The sequence below is a fragment of the Octodon degus genome, unplaced genomic scaffold, assembly GCF_000260255.1.
Source record: "Octodon degus isolate 3935 unplaced genomic scaffold, OctDeg1.0 scaffold00218, whole genome shotgun sequence".
NCBI lineage: Eukaryota > Metazoa > Chordata > Mammalia > Rodentia > Octodontidae > Octodon > Octodon degus.
Window position 1 is genome coordinate 721,832 of NW_004524794.1, and position 18,412 is coordinate 740,243.

At 58.7% G+C, this 18,412-nt stretch overlaps 3 protein-coding genes across 8 annotated transcripts in view; all 3 read left to right on the forward strand.

The window, feature by feature from the left end:
• Positions 1–913: 913 nt before the first annotated feature.
• On the forward strand, positions 914–6,595 carry Renbp (renin binding protein). Of its 2 annotated transcripts, XM_004645143.2 has the most exons (11): positions 914–991; positions 1,136–1,245; positions 1,343–1,418; positions 1,530–1,605; positions 1,720–1,892; positions 2,094–2,318; positions 2,491–2,572; positions 2,654–2,829; positions 3,102–3,233; positions 6,290–6,377; positions 6,449–6,595. In XM_004645143.2, the coding sequence occupies exons 1-11, from the start codon at positions 965–967 to the stop codon at positions 6,577–6,579; spliced, it is 1,296 nt and encodes a 431-aa protein (XP_004645200.1). In that variant the 5' UTR covers positions 914–964; the 3' UTR covers positions 6,580–6,595. The 2 variants fall into 2 exon arrangements, with proteins under 2 accessions (XP_004645200.1, XP_023561132.1); XM_023705364.1 differs by lacking the exon at positions 6,290–6,377 and having other exon boundaries at positions 6,449–6,589.
• A 110-nt stretch (positions 6,596–6,705) lies between these two features.
• On the forward strand, positions 6,706–11,148 carry Naa10 (N(alpha)-acetyltransferase 10, NatA catalytic subunit). Of its 3 annotated transcripts, none has more exons than XM_004645103.2 (8): positions 6,706–6,978; positions 7,241–7,339; positions 7,543–7,601; positions 8,551–8,596; positions 8,685–8,800; positions 8,900–8,944; positions 10,344–10,428; positions 10,849–11,148. In XM_004645103.2, the coding sequence occupies exons 1-8, from the start codon at positions 6,958–6,960 to the stop codon at positions 11,083–11,085; spliced, it is 708 nt and encodes a 235-aa protein (XP_004645160.1). In that variant the 5' UTR covers positions 6,706–6,957; the 3' UTR covers positions 11,086–11,148. The 3 variants fall into 3 exon arrangements, with proteins under 3 accessions (XP_004645160.1, XP_023561133.1, XP_004645161.1); XM_023705365.1 differs by having other exon boundaries at positions 8,685–8,773; positions 10,849–11,147; XM_004645104.2 differs by having other exon boundaries at positions 7,543–7,583; positions 10,849–11,147.
• Positions 11,149–15,467: 4,319 nt separating this feature from the next.
• Arhgap4 (Rho GTPase activating protein 4) overlaps positions 15,468–18,412 on the forward strand; it is a 25,552-nt gene continuing 22,607 nt past the window's right edge. For all 3 annotated transcript variants that reach the window (XM_023705390.1, XM_023705391.1, XM_023705392.1), the window contains exon 1: positions 15,468–15,572. In XM_023705390.1, coding sequence (XP_023561158.1) covers positions 15,506–15,572 — 67 coding nt within the window. In that variant the 5' untranslated portion in view covers positions 15,468–15,505. The remainder of the gene's footprint in view (positions 15,573–18,412) is intronic.

An 18,412-nucleotide genomic window follows, 5' to 3' on the forward strand; every position in this document is an offset into this window, starting at 1 on the left:
TGGTGCTTGTGCTAGAGTGAGAAGAGCACTGGGGTGAGCACGTCATCATCCCCCACTACTGGCATCTGCTGCCACCCTCACCTGGGCAGGAGACAGAGACTTGGGCACCAAGAGCCACACTACCTCAGCTGGAACCACTGTGGCTTGCATCACTCAGTACATGCCCAGGCAGTGGCCTGGTCCCACTCCATGTTCTGGTGACTTGACCACAGCCAGGGTCATCTCCCCCTGGCCAGGAGGAACCCAGTGCCAGGGCCGGAGCCCTGCGCACTGGGCCCAGGGAAGAGGGACCTGAGAGGTCCAGGCCCCTCCACATGCCCATGCTCGTCCTTGGCTGAGCAGGAGGCTGGCATAGTGTGTCAGGGAGGACACGAATGGATACAGCAGCAATGGCATGCCTGTGAGAGTCATCTGAGACCCAGGGTGGGTGCCCCTGCTAGTCATGGGCCAGCAGGAGTGGAGCAGCCAGTCCAAAGAAAGACCACCTGGCAGCTGAGGCAGTCCAAGCCACGGGAGCCCTGGCAGAGTGGGTCCGCGGCCCTGCGGTGACGTCAAAAGGATGAACCCAGCTCCTCTTGGGAGCTGGATGCTCCACTATGCCCGCTTGGAGGTGGCCCATTGACAGGGACAGCGGCCTGGCATTAGAGCTGGACAGTCGCCGGACACAATGTGGAGCAGAACGGGTGGCTGCGACACAGTCCAGCCACTCAGCATCCTGCAGTGGCCCTTGGTGTCCACCACGGCCTGCTCAAGTGGCAGTCATTAGAGGCCATACCCTGTCTCTCAGCTCGGCACCCGCCCCCAGCAGAGGGTCAAGGGCCTGAGCACGGGGCGGAGCTAACAAGTTCCGCCCCCGCTCCGCCCCCGGCCCGTGGTACCCCAGGAGGGGGTGGGGCGCAACTCAGTCAGCTGAGTGACGGTCACGGGACTCAGCTCTGTCTGGCTTCCTGAAAGAGAGGGAGTGATGAGCGGGGGTCTTGGAGCCCAACAGGCTAGTAGCGGGGCCGTTGGGGAGCTGCTTGGCCCTGGGGCGCCCAGTGCGTGGCGGGCGGGAAGACCCCAAGCCGGCGCCCCGGGGGCGGGGAGCACGTGGGGAGCGGTGCCTGGAGCTCTGAGCCCCCACCCCCACCCCCAGGACAGGGAGAAGGAGCTGGAAGTTCTGCAGTTCTGGAAGGTGCGCGTGGAGAGTGAGCTGGACCAGGTGGTGGCGTTCTGGACCAAGAACTCGCACGACCCGGAGCACGGGTGCGCAGCGGGCCCGCCCGGCCCTTCCCTCTCCCGGGGCGACCCGCGGGACCCTGGCGGGGCTTCTTCCCTCCTTGTTGACACTGTGCTTCCACAGGGGTTTTCTCACGTGCTTGGGCCACGACGGGGAGGTATATGACGACCTCAAGTACGTGTGGCTGCAGGGGAGGCAGGTAGGGGATGTCTCAGTCAGCCGCACGGCTTATCTGTGGCGATGTGCCCACTCTCGCGCCCTGCCCGCCCCCCAGTTGTCCTGTTTTCTCAGCTACTACCGTCTCGCACAGGTGTGGATGTATTGCCACCTGTACCGCAAGTTCGAGCGCTTCCGCCAGCCAGAGCTTCTGGATGCTGCGAAAGCAGGTGACACCCCCCCACCCCCAGCTGCTCGCCGCCTCCGGGGGCTCTCTGTGCACACTGTGTGGGGGGTGGGGGGGGTGCCCCGGAGTCCAGCGCGACACCCGTCCCGGCCGCCAGGTGGCGAGTTCTTGCTACGCTGCGCCAGAGTGGCGCCTCCTGAGCAGAAGTGCGCCTTCACTCTGACACGGGACGGTCGCCCAGTCAAAGTGCAGCGGACCATCTTCAGCGAATGCTTCTATACCATGGCCATGGACGCGCTGTGGAAGGTGACGGGGGACACGCGATACCAGGTGCTTCTGCCCTGACCGCGATGCAGGGGTGGGTGGGTGGGTGGGGGTCCCCTCTCTCCACCCCCAGAGCTGCCCCCCCAGCCTCTTTGGAGTGTGCACTCCCCTCTCAAGCTGGGTTCCGGGCCTCCGCAGGTTCCTGGGGACAGCACAGGGGATGCAGCCCCTGCCTGAACTCTCCTTGCCTCCTACTCGTCCCTGCAGAGGGAAGCAACGGAAATGATGGACCAGATCGTCCACTGGGTGCGGGAGGACCCGTCGGGGCTGGGCCGGCCCCAGCTTGCGGGGACCCCAGCTGCCGAGTCCATGGCGGTTCCCATGATGTTGTTGAGCCTCGTGGCACAGCTCGGGGATGAGGATGAGGTGCTGGCAGGCAGATATGCTGAGCTGGGGGACTGGTGCGCCCAGAAGATTCTGCAGCACGTCCAGGTTGGGGCTACGCCTCCAGGTGCCTGGGGGTCAAGGTGGGGCCTGAGCCACTTCCCTTCTGAGGCTCTGGGCCCTGGCTCACCAGCCTGAACCCTCTGACAGTGGTGTGGGATTTGCCCCATGTGCGTATATACACATGCACACACAGCTGGCTCCCACCTTTTCCCCACAGAGGGATGGCAGAGCTGTCCTGGAGAACGTGTCTGAGGACGGCCAGGAGCTCCCTGGCTGCCTGGGCCGACACCAGAACCCAGGTGAGGGGCAAAGTGGGCCTGGGGCTTGGGTGCCATCTGGACTGGGGCTTCAGCTGTAACCCCCATTGGAACCCTCCCCAGGTCATGCGCTGGAGGCTGGCTGGTTCCTGCTTCAGTATGCCAGCAGGAAAGGTGATCCTGAGCTTCAAGCCTACGTGATCGAGAAGTTTCTCCTGCAGCCCTTTAACTCTGGATGGGACCCCAATTATGGGGGTCTCTTTTACTTCCAGGATGCTGATGGCCTCTGCCCCACCCAGGTGGGTCACTTTGCTGCCAACCCAGTTTTATAGGGGATATAGGCTTGGTCCCTTGCTACACAGAGACTCCACTGTTCCCTGGCTGAGTGGGCCCCAACCCTCCTGAGACTCTGCAAGGACAAGGAGCCCCATCCCTTCAGGAGGCCACTTAGCCAGCCCCATTCTGAGGGGCCTTCCAGACCCCAAGATACCCAGGCACCTAAGCTATCAAGACCACTGGTGTGTGTGTCCTGTGGAGGGCACCCGGCCACTCAGCTCTACTCTGCCTGCAGCTGGAGTGGAATATGAAACTGTGGTGGCCGCACTGTGAAGCCATGATTGCCTTCCTCATGGGTTACAAAGACAGTGGGAACCCTGCCCTGCTGCGTCTCTTCAAGAAGGTGGCAAAGTATGCCTTCCTCCGGGTGAGTGGTGCAGGGCCCCAGAAACCCTGGGTGACCAAGTAAGAGCTTGCTGCACAGGGTGCTGAGGGACACAAGAGACTGGTGGGCTGTCCGGAGGGAGACCCCAGGCGGTCTCCATGGCCTTGGGACTAGGGCTAGTTCAGTGGGGGCTGGGCAGGGTATGCAGGCCCTATAATCCCAGCAACCAGGAAGCTTAGACAGGAGAATGTCAAACTTGAGCCCAACCTGGGCACTTCAAACCCTGACTCAGAATTAAAAGGGGCGGGGGGGATAGCTTGGCACTTCCTGGGCTCAGCTCTTACACTGCACATACACACACACACAGACAAGGGAGAGGTCTGGGCTGGCCACACATGTTCAGTGTCATAAGAATACAGGTCACTCAGGAGGCTGAAGCAGGAGGATCACAGTGAACTCAAGGCTGGCCTAAACAACAATATAGATAGATAGATAGGTAGGTAGATAGGCAGGCAGGCAGGCTGGGGAGAGAAGCACTTGAGCGCAAGGGCCTGAGCTCAATCCCCAGTTCCGGGGTTGGGGGGGAAATATATATATACAATCATACTAATCAGAAACAATAGAGGGCCCAGGAGATGGCTCAGTGGAATAAGCGCTTCCCTGGCAAGCACAAGGACCTGAGTTCAATCCCCAGTTCCGCCAAAAAAAAAAAAAAAAGAAAGAAAGAAAAGAAACAATAGCATTTGGGAGGTTGAAACAGGAGGATCCCTGTGAATTCCCAATGACCCTGTCTCAAAAAACAAATACAGAGGCCGGCCAGATAGCTCAGGGGATTAAAGGGTCTGCTTAGGCAGAGCACAGCGGTGGCAGTTCGATCCCCAGTGTGCTGTGCTGCCCACCCCCCCACCCCCGGGCACGCTGAGACTGCGTGGTGGTGCGCACCTGTAATCCCAGCACTTGGGAGGCTGAAAACAGGAGGATTTTATGAGTCAGATCTACATAGTGAAACCCCGTACTAAATACAAAAAAACCAAACACAAAACCAGAAAGCTGGGCATGGTCGAACACACCTGTCATCCCAGCAGGGAAAGCTGAGGCAGGAGAATCCCTGGGAGTTTGAGGCCAGCCTGGGATATGTAGTGAGTTTAAGTTCCATACTGAGACTGTCTCAAAAGTAAACAGTGGGGTCTGGGGGCATGCCTGTCACCCCAGCACTCAGGAAGGTGAGGCAAGGGACTGCCACAAATTCCAAGTGCAGCCTGTGCTAGTGAGACCCTGTCTTATCAAGCCAAACTGAACATAGACAATGCTAAGATATGTGGCGCAAAGTAAGCTTTTGCGTAAAGAAGAAGGCTGAGGAGCAGCAGCACTGGAGATGCCGGCGCAGGGGCGCAGCCAGGGCCCCAGAGGCCTGAGCAATGGGGCCGCCTTGCGGGGGCTGCTGAAGACCCCGGCCCAGACCTTCAGACGGCACACGGAGCCTGGAGTGTCTTCACATTGTGGTTTCAAGAGGGCCACCAGGGGCCGGGGAGATGGCTCAGTGGAATAAGCGCTTCCCTGGCAAGTGCAAGGGCCTGCGTTCAAGCCCTGGTTCCGCAAAAAAAAAAAAAAATCAAGAGGGCCACCAAGAGCCACTTTGAGATGCAACGATGTACTTCGACAAGAGAGCACATTACACAGTTAGAAAATTCCCCAGGTCACTCATGATCACAGAGCAGCAGGACAATTCAGAAAGCAAACTCCTGCGACACAGGACAAATGGGACAGAAACACATGGAGGGTTGATTTTTTTTCTCATGCTGGGATATTAGCTTCCTTTCAAGAGTAGTAAAATGAGAAGGGACACAAGCTGTCACACCAATCGTAGTGTGGGTAGAGACCTGGTACAACACTCTGGGAGGATACACCAACTCTCATAGACCACGATTTTGAGGGACATTCGACAGTGGACTCTGATGTCACTGGTCTGTTGTATGGTCTTTTTGAGGAGGGGCTCTTTTTATTTTCTAGCTTTTAATTTTTTTTTAAAGATTTATTTGATACAAGGTCTCGCTATGCGGCTTGGACTCAGTGATCCTCCCATCTCCGCTTCCCCAGCGCTGGGATTACAGGCATGTGCCACCATGTCCGGTTTCAGTGGCAGGCACAGCTCAGGGCAGGCACAGTATGCAGTACGGAGGATTGAACCTAGGCCCTTGTGCTTGCCAGGCAGGCGCTTAGACCGCTGAGCAATCTCCCTGGCCCTTTATTTTCATTTTTTATGTATTTGGTACAGGTCAGTAGTGAACCTCCTGTTTTCAGCCTCCCCAGCGCTGGGATTACAGGAGTGCACCACCACGCTCCACTCAGTCGGGCTCAGTGCTGGGGGGGCAGGGCCGACGCAGCATGGAGACCGAGTATTGAAGCCTGGTACCTGTGCTTGCCAGAACAGGTGCTTAGTCCACTGAGCTATGTCACCAACCCTCCTTAATTTATTTAATCTTTTTGCGGAACCCGGGATTGAACTCAGGCCCTTACCAAGCGTTTATCCCCCTGAGCCATCTCCCTGGCCCCTTTCATTTAGTTTTTGAGACTGGGCCTGCTATGCACTTCAGGCTGGCCTTGAGCTCACTTTGTAGTCCAGGTTGGCCTTGAACTTGCAGTGATCCTCCTGCCTCAGCCCCTGGAAGGCTGGAACGACAGGCCGACAGGCTTGCACCACCATTCCCAGCAGGGCTATCTATGATGGTAGATTTCGGTGACTGGTCTGTGACCGAACTTTTATTGGCACGAAAAAGTGTGGCTGAGGTCTGGGTGCACCCTGGATTCTGCCCGGGTGCCGCTTGCCGCATCGGGAGCAGCGGGGCACCAGGGTTGGTAGAGGGGTGGCTGTGGGGAGCCAGGCAGGAGCAGGGCTCTGTGATGTGGCCCATCTCTGCCAGGATGTGGACCGCGCTGCCAGCGGCACAGTGGGATCCTGGGTTAAGAATTTCCCTGTGCTGCCACAAGGAGCCGGACTGGAACCTCTATTCCGGCAGCCCCTTCCCCAGGCTGGGGCCATAACGCAGCGCTGCAGCGGGGACCTCGACGCTGGCTAACACCATCTCCTTCTTACCCAGTTTCGCGATCCTAAGCAAGGCGAATGGTTTGGCTACCTGAACCGGGAGGGGCAGGTCGCGCTCACCATCAAAGGGGGCCCTTTCAAAGGTGAGCAGCGGGGTACAGGGTCTCGCGGTTCCGGGCACCCCTGCCGTCCCAACCCATCGCTTCTCTTCTAGGCTGCTTCCACGTGCCGCGGTGCCTGGCCATGTGCGAGGAGATGCTGGGCACCCTGGTGAGCAACCACGCCCTGGACCCCGGAGCCTCCTGTGCCCTGCCCGTCGCCCCTGCCCGCTGTGGCACGGAATAAAGCTCGGCCTGCTGCACCTGCCCGTGTGCGCGCGTCTGGAATCTGGGGCCCGGGGGTGGGGGTCGGTCACCGCCTTGCCACAACCGGCAGCCTGCGAGTCCCAGTTCGCTAGCCAGCGCCCCGCCTCGCGTCTGACACGCTCATTGGCTTGCGCGCGCCCCGCCCAGCACAGAGGGCCACTCCGCGCAGGTGCCGCTTGGTCGGGAGGCGGGTCCGGTGGCCGCGTACTTCCGTCTGGTGGCGGGTTAGCTGTGCACCGCCTCTTCCGCCGCCGCCCCCGCAATCCCGTCTCAGACCGGTACTCCGGTGTCGCTTCGGAGCGCAGCGGCCGCGGACTGCGCGATCACGCCCCCCGGGACCCGCGATCCCGTCGCCGTGATGAACATCCGCAATGCGAGGGTGAGGGCCTGGGCCGAGAGGCTGTCCGCGCCGCGTGGGCGCCGGCGGGTGGCCGCGTGCGCATGCTCCCAGGGACCCGCTGGGCGGCCGAGAGCGGGGCCCGGGCCGCGGATCTGTCTCGTCCGCGCGATGACAAGGCCCGTGGGCTGGGATTCGGGAAGCGCTACTCCGCAAGGTGGGGGCTGCGGGCCGGGCCTGGGGTGAAGCGAGGCCCCAGCCCGGGAGCGGCGTCTCACTGGCCGCGCCGCGTACCTTCCCGCAGCCCGAGGACCTGATGAACATGCAGCACTGTAACCTGCTCTGCCTGCCCGAGAACTACCAGATGAAGTACTACTTTTACCACGGCCTCTCCTGGCCGCAGGTGCGTCTCGCCCGCCGCGGATGGGCTTCGCCGATGTGCCCAGCGCTCTGCACGGCAGGGCCCTGGCCGCGGCTCACAGGCTGTCACATAACTCTCGCAGCTTGATCGGCTTCCGGCTGTCAGGAGCCGGGCACAGGGCACACGTGGGTGGAGAGGTGCTGCCTGGTGCCGTAGCCTTCCCTGACTTTCTTCTCTGTCACCAGCTGTCCTACATTGCCGAGGATGAGAATGGGAAGATTGTGGGGTATGTCCTGGCCAAAATGTGAGTCTTCCAGGAGGAAGGGATAAGCAAGACGGTGTCGGGGAGGGCTGCTGTGCGTTTTTAAAAATACTAAACCAGCTGGGTGTTGCTGGCACCCCCCCCACCTGTCACCCCAGCACCCAGGAGGCCGAGGCAGGAGGATTGCCTTGAGTACAGTTTAAAGTTTTCAGAGAAATTGAGCAGAGAACACCAGGAATTTTCATGTAAGCCCATCCTTTTGTGGCTTCAGCGTGTTTTGTCAGGTGAGGCCTTTGGCAAAGGTGAGGACCCAGCAGCAAGACTTGGTCCTCAGCCCTGAGCTGACCCTACTGTACGGGTACACCTGTACGGGTCCACAGCTTGGCCCTCCTGGGATGGTAGTCTGTGGCCTCTCTTAGCAGCATGCACTTAGGCTGCATTCCGCCAGGGCTTTTTTCATGTATTTGGTACAAGATCTCACTACACAGCTCAGATTACTAGCAGTGCTTCTGTTTCCAGCCTCCCCAGCACTGGGATTCAGTGCTCCACCACACTCAGCGCGCCGCGGGCAGGGCCAGTGCAGCGCGTGGTACCGGGGTTGAACCCCAGTCCCGGCGCTTGCCTAAGCAGGTGCTTAGTCTGCTGAGCTATCTCTCCAGCCTTCATTTTGCCATTTTGTGACTTGATACCTTATTATTGTTGCTTTTTAAAAATTGTTTTTATTATTATTTTTTACTACTTTATTATTGCTTTTATTGAGCCAATCTTGCTCTGCAGCCCAGGCTGTTCTGGACCTCATGGTGATCCCCCCGCCTCAGCCTCCAGAGGGTTAATGTGTTTTAAATCATGGAGCATTATTCTGTTTGTGAACACTGCACATGTTTGATAGCTGCAGGGAGGGGCTTGGGGCCTGGTTCTGGGGCAGCACTGGTCCTGGAGGGTGGCCATGCCTGCAGCTGTCACCTTTGTACCTGCCTCCTTGCTCACTTAGGGAGGAGGATCCGGATGATGTGCCCCACGGACACATCACCTCACTGGTGAGTGGGGCACCCCAGCCACCATCAGGGTGGGAGTGGGAGACCGGGACGCCCTGAGCCCACGACACCACTGCTGTCTTCCCTCCAGGCTGTGAAGCGCTCCCACAGGCGCCTGGGCTTGGCCCAGAAGCTCATGGACCAGGCCTCTCGAGCCATGATTGAGAACTTCAATGCCAAGTACGTCTCCCTGCACGTCAGGAAGAGGTGAGGCTGGGCTGGGGGTTCCAGGAGGCATGGTGATGGGGAGCGGTGCACCCTGCCTGGCTGTGCCTCTGCAGCTCAGCAGCACCTTCTTCCCTGCAGTAACCGGGCCGCCCTGCACCTCTACTCCAACACCCTCAACTTTCAGTAAGTAGATGGGAGTTCAGGGCTGGGGGCTGGGCCAAGCAGATGGCAGTGGGAGAAACGCCACGAAGCCCATACTTGATTGTATACACCTGTCATCCCAGCACGTGGGAGGCTGATGCAGGAGGATCTCTGAGTTCCAAGTGAACCTGGGCCCCCTAGTGAGTTGGAGGCCAGCCTGCACTATATAGTAAAGACCCTGTTTCAAAAAACTAGCAACATAAAAAGAAAGGCAAGAAGGGCTGGGAATGAGAGCAGCGAGAGTGGACAAGTCCAGGTCTGCCCCACTGGCAGACAGTGGGGTTGGGCGGGGCTGCCCTTGCAGGCTTCCCTGAGACACTTGGCTTTGAGTTGGCATCAGAGAGAGCAGAAGGACTGTTGAGCAGGCTGGTGGCTGCAGGCTGAGTTCAACATTCTACTTAGGGAAGGACCTTTGCCCAGGTTAAGAAGCCTCTGAAGGCTGGGTGTGGTGGTGCATGCCTGTGATCTCAGCACTTGGGAGGCTGAGGCAGGGGGATCATGGGGCCACATAGTGAGTTCAAGGTCAACCTAGGCTACATAACAAGACCCTACCTATCTCAAAAAGCCAAAACCAAAATAAAACAAGAATGCCTCTGAAGCCACCATGGTGGTGCATGCTTGTAATCCTAGGCCCTGGAGGCTGAGGCAGGAGGATTGCAAGTTTGAGCTCAACGTGGGCAACTTAGCTATGTGAGACCCTGGCTCAAAACTTAAACAAAACAAGGGCCGGCGAGACAGCCCAGCGGTCTAAAGCACCTGCTCGGGCAAGCTTAGGCAGGCGCAGAGGCCTGTGGTTCGATCGCTGGCACCACATGCCCTGCCAGCCCCACCCTCAGGGTGGGCTTAGCCAGCAAAAATAAATAAATAAAACAAAATAGGACTAGAAAAGGCCAGCATGGTAGTGCACCCTGAAATTTTAGCCAGGGGTATAGCTCAGTGGCTTAAGTGCCTGCCTGTCAAGCGCATGGTCCAGAGTTTGATCCCTAGTATTGCTAAAAAAAACCAAAACAGAAACAAGAAGGGATGGGGGATGTTCATTTCAATACAAGTGCCCTGGGTTTAATCCCAGTACTGCCAACTGCCAAACAATCCCAAAATGCTTCTGCTGGGAAGTGCTTTGTGCCAAGTCCCCAGACATTAGGCCGAGTCCAGGGTGAGCACACCTGCTGGGGTAGGCACCCCAGGGGACCTGTTGTGTGCTTGGTGACAGGAGACAGGGCAGAGAGGGCAGGGCAAGCTGGGCAACAACCAGGCTGAGGATAAGTGGCCAGGCACTGGCTGTGCCAGCAGGAGATGGGGCTGCTGGGAAAGGAAGGTTCCTTGCGGTTGGGCTTCTGCCTCATGCCAGGAGCCACCTCAGGCTTGGCTCTTCTTGCCCCAGGATCAGCGAGGTGGAGCCGAAGTACTACGCAGACGGGGAAGATGCCTACGCTATGAAGCGGGACCTCACCCAGATGGCTGAGGAGGTAGGAGCCTGGAGGGCCCTGAGCAGGGCTGCCCCTGGTGACTCAAAGCCAGGGGAGGCGACCCTGGCTTGCCTTAGAGAGAGCGTTAGAAGCTGGCCATGGTGGCCCAGCCTTCAGGAAGTTCAAACAGGAGAACTGCTGCAAGTTAAGAGGCCAGCCTGAAGAAAACACAGTGAGACGTTGTCTCAAAAAAACAAAAAACAAAACAAAAAAGAACAGCGAGGCCATGGATCCCAGAGCCCACTGCCAGGAAACTACCCTTGGTGGGATCTGAGGGGCAAGGGGGTGGCTCTGGGAACAATGGAATTGGCCTGCTTTGGGCCTAAAGACAGGCAGAGCCAGCGCGCTGCAGTCTCCTGCCTGGCTGGCTACCTCACCATTGCCTGGAGACTTAGGCACTGACCCTTTGTCCCCTATCAGCTGAGGCGGCACCTGGAGCTGAAGGACAAGAACAGGCACGTGGTGCTGGCTGCCATCGAGAACAAGGTGGAGGGCAAAGGTGCTCCCTTGCCGGGCCCGGGCGAGGCCTGCCGGGAGGAGAAGACCCTAGCTGCCGAAGACAGTGGTGGGGACAGCAAGGACCTCAGTGAGGTCAGCGAGACCACAGAGAGCACGGATGTCAAGGACAGCTCAGAGGCCTCCGACTCTGCCTCCTAGAACCCACACACCCGGGCCTCAGCCCGTGAGCTGTCCCAATAAAGCTCAGCCTGTGGCCTTGGGCAATGTGTGCTCTGCTGCCGCCGCCGCCACCGCCGCTGCTGCCACTGCCACTGCCACTGCCACCACCGCTGCTGCCACCACTGCCGCTGCCGCTGCCACTGCTTCCGCTGCTGCCGCTGCTATTGCTGCCGCCACCGCCACCACCACCATCACTACCACCACTACCTCTGCCACCATCATGTGTGGTCTCCTGCCCTCAGCCAGCCCGGTATATAGTCCCCACTTCCTAGGTTACTCATGTCCCTAGCCACTTTCTTGGAGAGAGCTCGTGGAGTTCAATCTAGTTAGATTTAGAGAAATGAATGGGACAGTACTGGCTCCCTCCTACCCTTCAACACTCCCCATTATTAAGAGCCAGGGGGCCAGGGAGATAGCTCAGTAGAATAAGTGCTTGCCTGCCAAATGCAAGGACCTGAATTCAATCCCCGGTTCTGCAAAAAAAAAAAAAAAAAAAGCCAGGTGTGGGCCTGTCATTCCAGCCTTGGGGTGGCAGAGGCAGGAGGAAGGATTGTTTAAAGTTCCAGGCCACGGGGCCGGGGAGATGGCTCAGTAGAATAAGTGCTTGCCTGGCAAGTGCGAGGGCCTGAGTTCAATCCCTGGTTCTGCAAAAATAAAATAAAACAAAGTTCCAGGCCAGCCTGGAATACATATGGAGACCCTGTCTCAAAATGGAATAAAAAAGCCCCCGTGTAGCTCAGGCTGGCATTGTACTCTTGCCTCAGCCTCCCACGGGCTGGGTGATGGGAATGCACCGCCGCGCTGGCCCCGCACGAATGCTGTCTGGTGGCTAGCGGCCGTGTGATTGCTGCATCAGCATCCCCCTCTGGTCCCAGGGACTGGGATCAAATCCGTGGCCCTTCCAAATTTGAATTTTGAGACCTGTCCCATTGAGTCACCATACTGCCCGGGCATGTCCTGTGGATCCTGACCAAGGAACAGTGGTGTCCACCGCGGTTTCCTGCCTGTCATCTGGAAGCATAAAGACTGAAGTGCAGCCTTTCTCGCCCTCATCCTGACCCTAGCAGTTGCCCTTCACCCTTCCTCTTTACCCTCCCCTATGGTGGAACCATAGGTCCGAGTGCCCAGGCCGGCGCCCTTCTTTGGGGCTCGGCTGCCGCGGGGGACTCGCAGCTCCGCCGGTTACCCGGCCGGGCAGGCAGGGTTCTCTGGCTGGCGGCGAACACCCGACGCGCACGCCCCGCAGTGGCCCGGCCCAAAGCGCCAAGGGCGGGGCGGGGCGGGGCGGGGCGGGGCGGGGAGGATGCGCCTGCGCGAGCCGCCTTTTTCCGTCTACTGCTGATCGGCTACAGTTACAGGCTTCCCTTTCGCTCGGCCCCGCCCATCGCCAGTTCCTTCCGGTTCGGCGGGCCTAACTCCCAGGACCTGATTGGTCCGGCGGGACGAACTCCGCGCGGCTGGCGGGTGTGCGCGTGCGTCGGCCGCGCCCCGTCGCTGGCAGGCGGAACTCACGGCGGCAGGGAGGGGCTGCTTTCCCCTCCCGCCGCTCTGTGCCGTGTGCCCTGCGTCACCAGCTGCTCGGTGCTGGCCGGGCCCTGACGCTGTTAGGTTTCCTGGGCGGAGGTGGTAGCTGGGCACTGAGGAGAAAGAAAAGGGAGGAACCGCAGGTCCTCCTCGCTCTGGGGCCCAGCACTTCCCCCATAAGCAGCATCCACCTCCCAAGCCGCTGCTTGGTGACCAGGGCGAGACTGGAAAAGGCGCCCTAGAAAAGTGACGGGGGTAACGGGAGGGGGCGGCGGTGACCTGATTGGGCTCACTGTCGCCTCGTTCTCATCTTCCTCTGGCCATGTGACCCGCCAGCCCTGTGATCACCTCCTCCCAGGGCCAAGTACACTCTTCACCCGGTTGATTTTAATTTTTTTCTTCTCATTTTTGGCGGATAGTTTTTTAAATATGCATGCATTTTTTTTTCAAAATGTTATTAGTACGTGTTTGTAGTATATAATGATTACATTCATTTAGAGATGCTGGCCCATATACATAACACATCTTCATTCATCTCTCGCCTCTCTTATTTTGCTTTTTGGAGACATGGTCTCAGTGTGTAAACAGGCTGACCTTTAACTCTCCTGCCTCAGCCTCCCAAGTGCTGCATGACAGGCGCGCGCCCCCATGCCTGTCCTCAAAGGATTTACAAAGGTCCTGCGCAGGTGGCCCTTACTTGCAAGGGAGCTGTGTCTGGGATCTTGGAAAGGGAGCAGCGGAATTAGAGGGTAGAAAACTAACACAGCTTGGCCCCATTCAGAGGCCCAGATGCCAACTTAGTGTCCCAAATGCCAAGCCTCTCCCTGCAAGAGGCCTTCATTTCAGCCTTTTTCACTCAGGGTTGCACTGCAGGGCCTGAGTGGGCACCTGCGGCTGAGGAGAGCATGTGAAGGCCAATGGGCAGCCATTTCCTGGGAGTTGGCTCTGCTGCAGGAGGGAAGTTTGGGGGCCAATCAGGAGTCAGGGTAGGAGGCAGCCGGATGTGGGGCGCGATTTCTGTCTCTCCTGCCACTGGCACAGTGAGCTGGGGCTCCTGCCCACTGGAGGACCCCAGCATTGGTGCTTCAAAGATCAGGGTCTGGGAAGCCCCCCAACTTTTCTTCAGGACCCTGTGTATAGCTGAGGGTGTAGCTCGGGTAAAGGCCTTGCCCAGCATGCTTGGGCCCCTGGGTTCCAGTCCAGCACTACAAACAAAACTCTATTTACATTTTTTTGGACTTTTTGAGACAGAATCTCATTATGTAGTTCAGGCTGGCCTTGAACTCACTTTGTAGCCCAGGCTGGCCTTGAACTCCCAGAGATCCTCCTGTCTCAACCTCTCCAGTACTGGGATTACAGGGCTGCCCTACCACGCCAGGCGAAATTCTATTTACATTTATTTAATGTATTTAGTACAGGGTCTATAGGCTCTCACTACATGCGTATTGGACTCGGAGAGATCCTCCTGTCTTCAGCCTGCCAATCGCTAGGATTACAGACGCACGCCGCCACGCCCAGTCTCAGTAGCCATCTCAGGCAGGAGGATCTCAAGTTAAAGGTTGGCTTAGCCTCCATAGGCAGTTGAAGTCCAGCCTACACTACTACATAGTGAGACACGGTCCTCTGTCCCAAACAAAAACTGTGGGCACAAGGCAGCCTCTTAGACAAGGGCTTTGGCAGTGGTTAAGAGAGACCTCTTCGCTGATGGAGCATGTTTTCTCCTCGTCCAGAAGTGCCTCCTGAGCCCCCTCCCACCAGTCCCACAGGCCGACTCAGGTCGAGGGGACCCACATGTACCCTCTGCATGTATGTATGTGTACGTGTGCCTGCGCCACCACTTCACTGGACACGTGGTGCCTGGCTATCTTGCTCCTGTCTCACATGCTGGACCAAGGATTTCCCTGCCACCAAGCCAAACACAGCTGTGTACTCTGGCTTGTTGAGGCCACCTGGAGAAGCCATTTCCCTATTGCCTAGAGTGGATGGCACTCTCCCACCCCAGGAAAGGGAGGCCCCACGACTGCCCAGGCCAGGGCAGGTTCGGGCTACAGAGAGGCCGCGGGAGCAGAGCTTCCTGTGGTGGGAAGCCGTAACCACCTATGAGGAGGAACCAAGGCTGTTGCTCCCTCTCCTCCCCCAGCTGAGCAGAAGGAAACAAGCCACCCTGAGTCTGGGCCTGGAAGGATGAAGGCCCAGCTGTGGGCTGTCCAGGCTCTGGGGCCTCTCAGGCTGTGAGTCACGAAGGGGGACCCTGCGATGTCCTGGGGCCCTGGTGTGCAGGCAGTCCTGGGGAGCCCTAGGGCAGTTACCACATCAGAGTCCACTGCTGGGTTTTTTTTCTTTGTTTTTGCAGACAGCATCTTGCAATGTATAGTTCAGACAGGCCTTGAGTTCATTACTAGTCCAACCTGCCCTCATAACGAAGGTGATCCTCCTGCCTCAGCTTCCTGGGTACTGGGATGGCAGGAATGGGTCACCAAACCATGCTGTGTACTGCTATTGAATGCTGGTGGCCTGGGTAGGGTGCAGTGTGGCAGTGGCTACCAAAGACAGCCTTCTGGAACTGATGGGGGGTGTCAGCATGGTGAGCACGGAGGTAGCTCGCTGGGCATCCTGGGACTCGCTCCAGGCCTAGCTGCTGGGTTGCAGGCTTTGGGCGCAGGTAGCCCAGGTGCGCACACAGCGGAAGGGGACCGCCGCCTGCCCTGGGGCAGGAGCCCCTCGGGGACAGTGTCAGGCCCCGCCCCGCCCCCTGTGGTGCTGGGGGCGGGGCGAGGCGGGGCCGCAGCGGGGTGCTGGCGGAGGGGCTCCAGGTCGCGGCGCCCGCCTGCCCGCGTGGAAGCAGCGGGGCTCGACGGCGCGGCCACTTGGCCCGATGGCGGCGCACGGGAGGCTGCGCCGGGAGCGGGGGCTGCAGGCTGAGTACGAGGCCCAGGTCAAAGGTGAGCAGGCCCGTGGCAGGCCGCGGAAGACAGCAGGCTGGGGGAGCCGGCCGGGCCAGCCCCCTTGCTTCTCCCTTCCCCTGCCCCCTCTTTGGTCTCCGTCGGAGCCTGAGGAGGTGGCCTGTTCGGGAGTGGCAGGGAGAAGCTTGGTCGGACTGGTAGCGTACTGGAGCCCTGGCACCTGCCCCTAGGCCCTGGTGGTGTGAATCCTACTCCTGCGGGCTTGCAGCCTGCTGCAATCCGACCTCTTGGGGTTCTGCTAATGCCCTGCGTGCAAATCGCATGCAAATGCACTTGCAAATGCCCCGCACGGGCACGGCTTCAGGACTCAGGTGCGGTGACGAGAGCCAGCAGATGTCCAGCCCCGACATCACTCAGCTTCTCCTGTACCCATAGTGGGATGGAGCTCAGAAGTGACTGCGAGGCTTCCAGGAGGTAGAATAAGGTGGCTCTTGGGGCGCATTGCCACCGGACCCGCGGATGCCGTGTGCAACTGTGTTACCAGCTGCCTCCCCCTGGTGTGCCTGCTGCTGGCTCTGCACCCCCTGAGCCCAGGGCCAGCTCGGGGCCCCCTCGGAGGGCAGGGCGCGGCAGCCCTGCAGGGCCGGGCACTGTGGCAGGAGGGCTCCCACCCAACTTCCTCAAGTGCTGTAGGGCTCAGGGCGCAGCCAGCAAGGGGGCCAGCCCCACAGCACAGCCAGCGGAGACTGCTGAGGCCCGAGGCCCAGCGCGAGGCTGCACTTGAAGGCTGCACCTGCCGGCCCTCGAGCACCCTGTGCCCCCATTTGGGGGCCTTTACTTTCCATCCCCTGAGGGCCTGCACACGCTGTGGTCTCGCCACACTCCCTTCTCCACGTCAGCAGAGTGGCGGCGGGGAGGCCATCTTCCTTCTGCAGCAGAAGTGAGAGCCCCACCGGGCTCATAGGAAGTGTGACACAGGAAGTGTGATGGGAGGCCCGGCTTTGCAATTCAAAGAGACAGATCGGGGATTCCAGATTGCCGTCCTTGTCCTTTGTTTTGCCGGATGTCTTGTGTGCATCTGTTCTGGCCCAGGCTCTGGGAGCACACCACTGTAGCCTGGAGGATTGCAGCTGGGTGTGGCTGTGCAGGCCTCAGGGCTCAGCACTCTGGGAGGCTGAAGCAGGAGGCTTCCAAGTTGCAGCCCAGCCTGGACAATTTAGCAACTTGATGAGACCCTGTTTCAAAATAAAAATAAGATGCAAAAGTAGTGCTGAGGGTGTAGCTCAGTGCGAACGCCAGAGAGAAGAGAGAGGTGCGCGGACTGGTTCGTGCTCATGGGTATGTGGGAGACACTAGCAGTGCCTGCCAGGAGGGGGACAGGGCCAAAGAGCTGGGGGCAGGTCAGGACAGGTCTCTGAGCTGTCGCAAGCTGCAGGCAGCCTTCCCCTTTCTGGCTCTCTGGGGACCACAAATGCAATTGCCTTGCAATTTCCAGCTATACGGGGCCCAGTGGCCAGTGCGCATGTCCACACGGGTGGGGGTGGGGGTGGGGTGGGGCAGGACAGCCGCAGAAGGCAAAAGGGCCAAACAATGCAGTGGTCCCTGCTGCTCTCTCTGTTCGCCTGGATTCAGTGGCAACAGGTCCCCAGGGCAGGGTAGGCCAGCTGGATGGTCAAAAGCTTTTGATGAGTGAAATGAACTTTCCCGTTTCCACAAATACTCCTGGTAGCTATCAGAGACCACCCGAGGCCACAGGACAGCCAAGGTGCCTCCTGCCTTCCCGCCAGGCACTGGCGCTCCTAGCCCTGTCCTGCCTTGCCTTTGGCTTCTTCGCTAGAGGTCCCTGCATTCCGGGCTCTAGTTTGTCTACCCTGACCTGTTGGTGGCAGGAGAGGGCCCTTGGGGTTGTCCCCAGAGGGTCGAGTGGGGCAAAACAGGGGCCAGACCTGGGCCATCTGAGTTGGGGACAGAGAGCCCGGTGAGAGGGGAGTTGGGAGGATGCCTGCCTGCCCTGCAGTCCCCAGCTTCTGCCTCTGCTCCCTGTGCCAGTGTCGTAACTGTGCCACCCCAGGGACAGGGATAGAGACTAGGGCAGCCAGCATGCCCAGGAATGGTGCCAAGCAGGCTACCCAAGCATTGTGCCCTGGCTGGTGTGGAAGCTGCACTGCCAAGTTCAGCTATCAGTGAGGGGTCAAGAGCAGGGTGGCACCTGGGCGTGGCCTCCTGTTGCCGAGGGAAACCCAAAGGTGGGAGGTTGGGAGGAAGACACAGGTGAGTTCCAGTCCTGCTGCACACCCACACCACACCCAGCCCCCAGGCTGTCTTGTCCTTTCTTTCTTCCTTTTTTGTTTATTTATTTATTTTTTTGGTGGAACCAGGGATTGAACTCAGGCCCTTGTGCTTGCCAGGGAAGCACTTATTCCACTGAACCATCTCCCCGGCCCCTATTTTTTTATTTTTCTGTATGTATGTATGTATGTATTTATTTATTTATTTTGTATTTTGGGGAAGAGTCCACAGGGTCTTCAGGGTCTCACTACTAGATCGGACTTGTAGTGATCCGCCTGTTTACAGCCTCCCAAGAGCTGGGATTACAGGTGCGCACCACCACGCCCAGTCTCAATCCCTGTCTCAGCATGCCCTGGAGGCAGGGCTGGCATGGCAGGCCCAGGGATCAAACCCCTGACCCCTGTGCCTGCTTGCAGGTACTTTAACCTGCTGAGCTATTTGGCTTGCCCCCTTTTTAATTTTTTATGTACTGGGATGAAGCTAAGGCCTTCACACTGAACTTCATCTCCAGGGCTTTTCTTCTTTTTGATTTTTTCTTTTTTTTTTTCTTTTACTATTTTTTTTAATGTGTGTGTGTGTGTGTGTGTGTG